We start from the raw sequence: 10,430 nt of genomic DNA on the forward strand, positions 1-10,430 counted from the left end.
CGCCACCAGCCATTGCCGGCGGCGCCATTGCATCTCTTGCCTGGAGAATCTGTAAGCGGCCGTCGCGGTTCGACGGGCGGTGGCGACTGGTTAGGGCGGCCGGATCGTCCCCGCCGTATACCTCGTCGTCTTTGATGCAGTAGCTGGAGGGGGGGTGGCTCGTTGTTGATCTTTTTGGCGAGGTAGTAGCCGACGAGCTCTTGGTCATTAGGCTTGAATTGGAAGCCAGGCGGGAGGGATTCCGGCGAGATCGACATCGGAAACAAGAGTATCGATCGGAGGGAGATGCCACTACCTCAAACTTTATAGGAGAAGGAGAAGGGGAAATAAAATCTAATAAAAAATAGCACATATTACTCTTCTAAATTATACGCAAAGAATATATAATATATTTTAATTTTAATTTTGCCAAAGTACATCTTTAAAAGGTACACTTTTAATTAGAACCAAATAAATAAAAGAACCCAAATTTATTATTCTACAACTAAAAGGTTTAAAACTGTCAACTTCGTAACTTGGGAGCATTTTTATGCAAATCCTCGTATATTTTTAAAATAATTATTTCATTAATATATATTTCTAAGAAAGGCATATTATAACAATTAAATAATAACAAAGATTTGAAATATATAACCTTAGATAGGAGGATCAAAAAGGTGTAAACCAAGTTATAAAGATGAAAGGAGAATCCTTTGTTTTGGATAATCTCATTATTAATTCTCATATCTCAACCCCTAAAACTCATCAATACAACCATCTTTCAAACTAGAACAAGTTTTGCAGGTATTCTCATACAATTCTCCCTTCGTCTCCTTTCTCAGCCTCTCGCCATTGGAACAGTGTAGCCTGAAACCAATCCAATTAGCAATCAAAATTATTAATTCCAATCTCCCAAATACAAAATTTACGTATGTCATGAGTGATAATCTAACTAGCTTACTTCCACATTTGCTTCCATGAGCCAGAGGACGCTTGCAGTATTCAGCAACAAAGACCACCTTGTCCATGCTGATGATCTTCTCGATCTCCTTCGAGACGTACTCACACACGCAGGGGATGTTCACACGTTGGACGACGTCGCAGCATTCCGTCGACGGAGGAGTCTTCGGCCCAGGGATGATGACAAACTCCTTGCATTGCTTCAGCAGTCCATTTATATCATCTGAGCAGTCATCGGCGGCGCACACCGGAGCCAGACCGATCAAAGACACCGACAAGGCCAAGGCCAAGGCTAAGAGACAACACGCTAATTCTCTCGCCATCTCTCTCTCACTCTCTCTATTGAAATCTCGATGTTGGTATTGCACAAGTGAATGGTATATATAGACGCCATGAGGAATAGACAAGAAGGGAAAGATAAGAAGGGTCATGTGTTTCTCATACTTAAAAGAGTTGTTTGTTTCAGAGTAGAAGGCAAATAAAAGTTGCACTTTAAGTGTGCGTCAGTAACGGCTACTTTATCAGATGAAAGTCTAATGGTTTTCTATTATGCTAAAACTAGGAGGAATAAGAGCACAGAATTTAGGCAGCATACCTTCTAGATTCTGTGTTATAAATAGGAAAGTTCTTAGAGTGTTCTGATCCTCTGTGTCCATTCATGGAAGGTGGACAAGTTCAGTAGAGTAAAAGGAGCATGTTGGAAATGTTAGTTTCCATCTATTGCCCAAGTACCTATTAGAATTAGGTGGCATTTCACATTTACAACCATCAGCTCGATCTATTAATGCTGACCAATGATATAATAATAAGCTCATTATTCTCCATCTCACTCTTTCCAACTGGGTTCAAGGGTTTCTAGATAGCTATCTCCGTAAATGGTCATTCATCATAGATGTCTGTATAAGAAGATTAGCATTAAATAGTACAGTTGTTTGCAGGAATTCATTCCTTAAAAGACTGGACCATTTCAAAGCAACCAACTCAAGTTTCCCAGTTTAAAGGATCTTTCCTGGTTTATTCTCCAGTGTTGCTAACAGTCTAAGTGAAACTAATGAACACAGCCTCCAATGGATATGTACAAGTTCATTATCTGTCCAATTAACCGATTTAAATTCAACGTGCCTATTGCAGCAGAAACTTTATCATCAAAATGAACAACCTCTTCACTGGTTGCTTCATCATATCACAAGAAACACAACATTTGTCTTCATTTACTGTAAGCTTACAGCATTACATGGCTCATAAACATTCTTAATAAATTGCATTATATGGCATTGTCTGAGCAATTATTTTCTTAGTCTAAAGATGGCATACAATATATGCACCGAAAGCTATGTGACCTGACTAGTCATGGCTAAAATGTCATCATCACTCCTCGAATGCGCGAAGCATGTTATTAACGCAGCTGAATCCCCCATCCACCAGGAGGTTGAGCCCACTGACATACCTAGATTCCTCACTTGCCAAGAATACCACAGCTTCTGCTACATCATTTGGAACTAGGTCCACACCTTTCAAGTTTGCGTGGCTGCCAACGAAGGAGAGAAATGCCTTCAATGCGTCCTCCGTCCTCTCATTTGTAGGCAAATGAGGCATAGAGAGGCCTGTGGGGACTGCATAGGGAGAGACACAGTTCACCCTTATCCCATGCTTTCCTAACTCTCCTGCCACATTTTTTGTGAGCCCCACTATTGCATGCTTAGATGCAGTGTAACCATGTGGTCCAGCTCCTCCAATAGCACTAGACACGCTAGCCAGCGAGATGATTGATCCCTTCTTCTGGGGTATCATGATCCGCGCAGCATGTTTCATCCCAAGGAAAACACCATTCACATTGATGTCAAGCACATTCTTAAACTCATTAATGTCGACATCCCGGATGTCCACCACCTTGCTGCCTGTAATACCAGCATTGTTGACCATGATGTCGATAGTACCAAACTTTTCGGCAGCAAAGTCAACAGCACGGCGTACATCATCTTCAACCGTAACATCACAATGCAAGAAGCTGACGCAAGGGTCACCGCCGAGGGACTCGCAGAGTCGTTGACCAAGATCATCTTGGATGTCAACTATACAAATCTTGGCACCATGCTTTCTAAAGAGCCTAGCAATTGCTTCACCAATACCAGAAGCACCACCTGTTACCAAAGCAACCTTGCCATCCAACCTTCATTTCAAATGAGGAGGTCAATTCAGGTATATACAGAGGCAATTATATGTGATGCACTACCTTTTTCCCTTGAGAGGGGCTAAATTTGTAACTCTGTAATTATTAACTGGATAGAAAAATCACAATCGCTAGAACATTATACCGGTCACTTCACTACATGAGATGAAGATAATGGATAACTTAATAAAAGGTGCAGTAAGAACACAATCGAGAAATACTCTACTGACACAACCAACAAATCTACTGTAAAAATAACAAAACCCTAGCAATCTTAGTATACCGGACATAGCGAAAAGAAATAGAAAAGTCTTCACAAGGAACCCTTAATGCTCACCATTGAGAAAAACAATCGCAAGACGGTGGTGATCATAATTACTTGTTTAGACCTGAAAATATGAATGCAGAAGCATATTAGTCGATGTCTACTCGATCTATACTAAAAAAAAAAAAAAGAGAAAAAGACTGCTACGCAAAGAATGAAAACTTTAGTAGCATTCATTCATCATGAGAAGAAAAGAACATAATGTACTACCTAACTGGACCTCTAGTTGGAATAGTTGGTGGAAAATAAATGATTCTTAGCTACATTCATTCTCAATTTGTATTTTAACAATATAATCCTCTTTTACCAGAGATGATATAAGTAAATAAAGCAAAAAAAAAAGATATGGTTCAAAATTGTATCACTTCAAGATTAGGCATTAATGGACATTTGACTTCAACCAAAGGAAGGAAGAACTGAAGAACTGATATGAAATTAAAAGATTGTTTACATAACAATAGTAATAAGAAATTTGATCTAATTAATGCTCTACACCTTCATAAATGTTAAAAGAGAAATCTTTTAACAAGGTATAGAATCAAAATATATTTAACAAATATACTTGTAAAATTCTCTTTTACCAGACCCCAACTATTAGACAAGTCAAAGAAAGATCGGATAATGAGACACCTTCTCTAAACCAAAGAGCAAACAAATAAATATGAAAATTCGACATCTACACATATTATTCACAATCATCCAATGGAATAAACCCATATCCTTATTCTCTTCTCAAATTCCACATTAAATAAAAATATAATTTTTTCCTTAAACTAGGATTGGATTCAAAATTATAACTTTCTCAACTAATTGCTAGTGCTAAGAAAATTTTTGAGATTTGCATACCATTAGGAGGAGGGGGTGAACGAATCGGCTCCAGTGGTGGACATCTTCCCATGAGTTTGACTCTAGATTTTATGGCAGCCGAAGAGAGGATATCTCACGACAAGGAGTGGGATGCGCAGAATAAAATAAACGCATGAGTTTGACACAAATAATTGTTATTTTTTAAAAGGGACAATTACATGGTTAAGGCCTAGATTCACATTAATCTCCATGTAATTTTATTTGTGTCACTTTACCTCCACTATATTCAAATTAAAACTATTATTTTTTTATCATATTTGACCAATCTACAAGTCAAAATTAAAAATATCCATTAGAGATAAAGTTATAAAATAATTTAATAAGCTTTACGACACATTTAAAATAATACTAATTGGATCTCAAATTCGATTCATAGATTAGTCAAATACGATTAAAAAAGTAATGGTTTTCACTTTGAATATAATAATAAGGGGATAAAGTGACTAAAATAAAATTACAGGAAGGTGAACTAGGGTGGATAAATATAATTCCCCTATGTTTTATTACATTTTATCTCTCTATCTGTGAACTTTAGACTAAAATCACTCTATTTTTCTATAATTTAGTTTATATCATTGTGTCTCCCTAAACTTTTGACTAAATTATAAATAGGAACGTTGTTAACATAGATGATAAAATAACTTAAATGGTTTTGTTCTTACAACTAAATATGTATTAGGAGAGAAATATGTATGAGAAAGGCAAGGGAAATGAGATCGGGATGATAGTAATTTTCATAATAGTGATTAAGGAGGAGGAAGTCGAGGAAGACAAGAATATCAAAGCAGAACCTAATCAAACAAAGCTCTTTAATGTGATCATCAACCCAATGAAAAGGTTTGTAAAAGATTTACTTGCTTGCACAATTCGAACTTTATTGAGCCAAACTTGAGTTAGTCAGCTTATGTTCAAACTCGAGCCAAAATTAATTTGAACTTGAGTTAGTCAGCTTATGTTCAAACTCTTTCTCTCTTAATACACATTTATTTATAAAAAAATACGCTATTTAAGTTAGTTTGTCATCTATGTAAACAATGTTTGTATATACAATTTAGTTAAAAATACAATAATATAAAATAAAGTGCATGAAGATAGAGTGATTTTAATTTAAAGTGTAGCGAGAGAAAATGTATTCAAACTAAAAAAAAGGCAAACTACATTTATGAATTTAAACATTCCCTCGTCCTCACTTCCCTCCTTATAATTTTACTTTTGTCATCTTACCTCTTATTCTTATATTAAAACTGAAATAATTACTAATGAGTATTTTTAAATTTGACTTGTAGATTGATCAAATATAACGGAAAAAATAATGGCTTCAATTTAAATATAACTATAAAGAGGTAAAATGACAAATAAAACTATAGGGAGAATGAAGTAAATTTATGCCCAAAGATGATAAAATTTTAGTTTCCCTTTAAAAAAAGTAACAATTAGTCATGTCATACTCCTATGCATTTATTTTATTCTATGTGTCCTATTCCTTATCGTGAGATATAATCTTTTCAGCTGCCACAAAAACTCGTTTATCTCAAGAGTCAAACTCATGAGAAGCATGTCCACCACATTCGTCCATCTCTCCTCCCAATAGTACACAAATCTCAAAATTATTTTTAGCACCAGAACAATTAGTTGAGAGAAAAGTTATAATGTTAAATGCAATCCCAGTTTAAGGGAAAAAATTATATTTTACTAAATGTGGAATTTGAGAAGAGAGAAAGAGTAGAATTTATTTCATTGGATGATCATGAATAACATGTGTGGATGTCAGATTTTCATATTTATTTGGTTAGCTCTTTGATTATAAGAATGTGTCTCAGTATCTGATTCTTCTTTAATTTGTCTGGTAAAAAAAGAGTTTTACAAGTGTAATTGCTAAACATATTTTGATTCTATTATTTGTCAAAAGATTTCTCTTTTAACACTTGTAAATGTGTTGTGCATTAATAAATCAAATTTTCTATAACTATTGTTATGTAAATAATGTTTTCATTTCATATCAACTCTTCTTCCTTTGGTTGCAGTCAGATGTCCATTAAAGCTTAATCTTGAAGTGATACAATTCTTAAAGCATCTCTCTTCTTCTTCCTTTTTTTTGCTTTATTTACTTATATCCCTTATTCAGTGAAAAGGTAGAAAGCTATTGTGATGAAGTAAAATACAAATACAAATAGAGAATGAATGTACTTAAGAACCATCCCTTTTCCACCAACAATTCTAACTGAAGTCATAGTTTGGTAGAGCATTCTGTTCTTTTGTTCTACTGATGAATGAATGCTACTAAAGTTAAGAGAATTTCATTCTTTGTATGACAATCTTTTTTTCTTTAATTTTTTACTTTATAGATCGAATATACATCAACTAATACGTCCCATATGCTTCTGCGTTCATAGTATTTGATACTTTTAAGTCTGAAACAGTAATTATGATCACCACCATCCCACAATTGTTTTTTCTATTGGTGAGCATTAATAATCCTACGTAAGATTCTTCCATTTCTTTTTCGCTCAATCCGGTATATTGAGATTGCTAGAGTTGTGTTATCTTTACAGTAGATTTGTTGGTTGTGTGAGTATGTTATCTCTAAGTAGAGTATTTGTTGTTTTTGTTTATACTACACCTTTTATTAAGCCTCTATTTATTTTAGGAATAATTTTCTTTATTCTGAAATACAACTACTTATTTCATAATAACACATAAATATCATAATAATCTCATTTTAGGATACAAACACTATTCATCAAAATTACATCTTATACCACACTAACATAATTACTAATACCCTTAATATCTATCCGATCAACTTACTTTATATCAAATCAAAGGGTATTCATGATAATTTAATAAAAACAAAGATATTTTTTCCCATCTTTTCTTTCACTTTATATCACACATCAAAAGAAATTATTACACATTTATTTTAAAATACAAATGAACATAAGAATAGTTATTCCTGAAATAAAAACCTCATTTTGAGAATAATAAAGAGGAATAATTATACTAGAATTGATCTTATTCTTAAAATAAACAAGGCCTAACATGTAGTGAATAGTTATCAGTATAATTTTCTAGCAATTGTAGTTTAGCGATTGTGGTTTGTCCATCCAGTTAATAGTTATAGAGTTTCAAGTTTAGCCCCTAGTATTTTCATAATTTTATATCAAATCAAAAGATATTTTCATTATTTTATAAAAGGCAAAACATCCTTTTTCCTTTTTTTTACATCCATTTTATATCACATCAGATATCATTACACGCTTATTCTAGATTACAAGTGAATTAAGGAATAGGTATTAATCATATTCCTAAAATAAAGGCCGCTTTTTAGGAGTAGGAAAATAGCCATTCTATATTGAGCTCAAAGCAGGAATAAGCAAACGAGGCCTAAATGATATCACTTACTAGTTTCAACAGTAGAGCTTATCACTTTATCCTGAAACCCAAATTTCCATTTTTTTTTATGTTCCTCCATGGATTGTGAAACTAAAAATTTACAGAACCTTTTCCATTTATCACGCTTCTAAAATTATCTCTTTTTCCAACTTTGCTAATTCATTGGCAACACAGGCGATTGCATCAAAAGCTGAATCATTTTGAATAAAATGGCAAAAACATTAAACGATCTGACCTTCCAGAATCCTCTGGGCTGAATTCAACATCCGGGCACCCGAGACTCCTAGCGTACGCCACCATCTCCTTCGCAATCGCCACCGCCTCCTCTCTCGTCTTCCTAAGCTTATGCTGCATATGAATCTCGCTCGTGGCAATAAACGTATCCACCCGCGGCTTCTTTGCAAGCCGCACCGCCTCCCATGCCGCATCGATATCCTTCTTATTACACCTCGCAAGACCACAAATCACCGGCACGTGCCCATCCTCACCTGCCGGATGGTTTCCGACTTCCATGGCGATGGATCGGACGGCGCCGAGGTCGTCAGAAGAGGATGCGGGGAATCCAGCCTTGATGATGTCGACGCCAAGGCGGGCGACGAAGAGCTTCTCGGAGCTGATCATTGTTGCTCCCGGAGACTGCTCCCCGTCGCGGAGGGTGGTGTCGAAGATGCGGTTGGGCATGTACTCCGGGTGAGAGGAGATGGAGCAGCGAATTGATCGGGATGGGATCCATGAGGCGAAGGAGGGAGAAGAGGAGCGAGAAAGGTTAGGGTTTAGGGAGAAACGTGATGAGAGAGGGGAGAGGTAGGCCTCCGAGAAGAGATTGGAGCGGTTAGGGATAGGGTTAGGGTTTACCGAGAAGGGTTTAGGGTTTACGGAGAAAACCAGGGAGAACGCCATGGGAGGAGAGTGGCGGCGGATGCAGAGAAAGTACTACTGAGCGAGTGTGTTTGAGCATCTCCAAGGGGATGCTCTACATTTCCATTGACCAACTATAGAGCCCACCGGCACTATATTTATTATTTAATTAATATAATATGATATATTTATTTATATATTATATTTAAAATCACTTAATAAGTCAATATTATTTTTTAATAAAAAAATATATTGTTAGAAAATTTTCATTAAGATCTTTAAACATAAGACTAATATTCAATAATTTTAGAAGTAACTTTATTTAAACACATTAAAATTTTATTACATGAACTAAATATCGAAATTGTATTTAATATTTTTTTTACACTAAATAAACTCTCGTTGACCTAAGAATTTGGAGCCCGGAGTCTAAATTATTATTTAACTTTTTAAAATTTCAATTATGTACTCTGAAAGATTATATTAATCGTTTAAATTCTATATGTATTATTTATTAAATAATTTAATTACTTAAATTGAGTATATAATTAGCTTTACTAATAAATTTTTAACAAAATAGTACCGTTGGAAAGTTTTACTAATTCTTTTAGTTATTTTAAATTTTAAATTTATAAATTATACAATAAATATTTTTTTCTTGTTTATTATTTAAAATCAGAATGTCCCAAAATAATGCAGATAATAACTCAAAATTATATTTCAATCTAAGCATCAAATATTAAATATATCAAGCATGAAATACATAAAATAAAAAAATTATGTTCTTTCATTTCCGCGCCTCTATCATAAGTATTCAATCAACATATTTTTTATTATTTTTATTATTAAATACTAATTTATGTTTATTTTATGTAATGTAATTTTTATGCTTTTAGTAACAATGTGTAATGCTTTATTTTCATATTTATTTTATGTAATATAATTTTGATAAATTTAATTAAAATTCATAATTTAAAATTACTTTTGAAACTATTAAATATTAGTCTTATTTTTAAATATCTTGATGAGAGTTTTCTATCCATATATTTTTATTAAAAAATAATAATATATATTATATTACTTGAATAATAAATATAGAGCTTGGTGCATTGGAGTGCACCGAGCTCTTGGCTCTATGTCCTCTTGGAGATGCTCTTATAGATTATTACGAGAATGTGCACCATCTCTATGATCGCCTACACACATACATAAAAGTACCCATATATATTATGTAGCTGTGATACATGGTCTAAAATATGAAATTCATACGTCTAATCTTGCAGACAATCCTCACAATTTCTCTGTGCCATGTGGCCATGCACCATCTGGTGAGCATTGATCTAGAACCAAGCAACTCTTAGTAAAATTTGTATTTACCTCTCCTATGACAATTATTATAAAGAAAATTGTTTAGTGACTTTGTAGTTTAGCCCAACAGTTCAGTTCAACTCGATTGATAGCTCGACGGTGCGATAGTTTAAGGGAGTAACTTGGTAGTGCAACAACTTGGAACAATATCTCGGTGGCATTTTATTTAGACTAATAGATTATGTGGCTTAATATATTGGCTAGAACTTGGTAGACCCTAAGTGTCTAAGTATCTATAGGGGGTTGGCCCTTTGTCTCGTCATATATAGCCTTAAACTCTTGGATAATAATAATAATAATAATAATAATAATAAAAGATGATGGTGAATCTAGATCTATACCAACCCCAAACAAATTGATAGATTGGTGGTTTGGATTAATGGCTCAGCTCGATTGATGGACTGATGGTTTGTCTCAATATTTTAGAAGTATTGCATCAATTTGGAGTAATGTCTTTGTAATATTTAATTCGAAGCAATAGCTTCCCGACGCACGTGACTTAAAGCCTAA

At 34.2% G+C, this 10,430-nt stretch overlaps 2 protein-coding genes across 2 annotated transcripts; both read right to left on the reverse strand.

Annotated features, from left to right (window-relative positions):
• Positions 1–817: 817 nt before the first annotated feature.
• LOC140789163 (uncharacterized) lies at positions 818–1,262 on the reverse strand. The gene is made up of 2 exons (XM_073138770.1): positions 941–1,262; positions 818–846 (listed from the first exon to the last, which is right to left on the reverse strand). The coding sequence occupies exons 1-2, from the start codon at positions 1,260–1,262 to the stop codon at positions 818–820; spliced, it is 351 nt and encodes a 116-aa protein (XP_072994871.1).
• An 860-nt stretch (positions 1,263–2,122) lies between these two features.
• On the reverse strand, positions 2,123–8,682 carry LOC140787935 (zerumbone synthase-like). The gene is made up of 2 exons (XM_073136973.1): positions 7,930–8,682; positions 2,123–3,109 (listed from the first exon to the last, which is right to left on the reverse strand). Exons 1-2 carry the CDS (start codon positions 8,592–8,594, stop codon positions 2,308–2,310), a joined length of 1,467 nt encoding a protein of 488 aa, XP_072993074.1. The 5' UTR covers positions 8,595–8,682; the 3' UTR covers positions 2,123–2,307.
• Positions 8,683–10,430: the final 1,748 nt, after the last annotated feature.

The sequence above is a fragment of the Typha latifolia genome, chromosome 5 (assembly GCF_019914945.1).
Source record: "Typha latifolia isolate L0001 chromosome 5, TyphaL0001v2, whole genome shotgun sequence".
NCBI classification, from domain to species: Eukaryota; Viridiplantae; Streptophyta; class Magnoliopsida; order Poales; family Typhaceae; genus Typha; species Typha latifolia.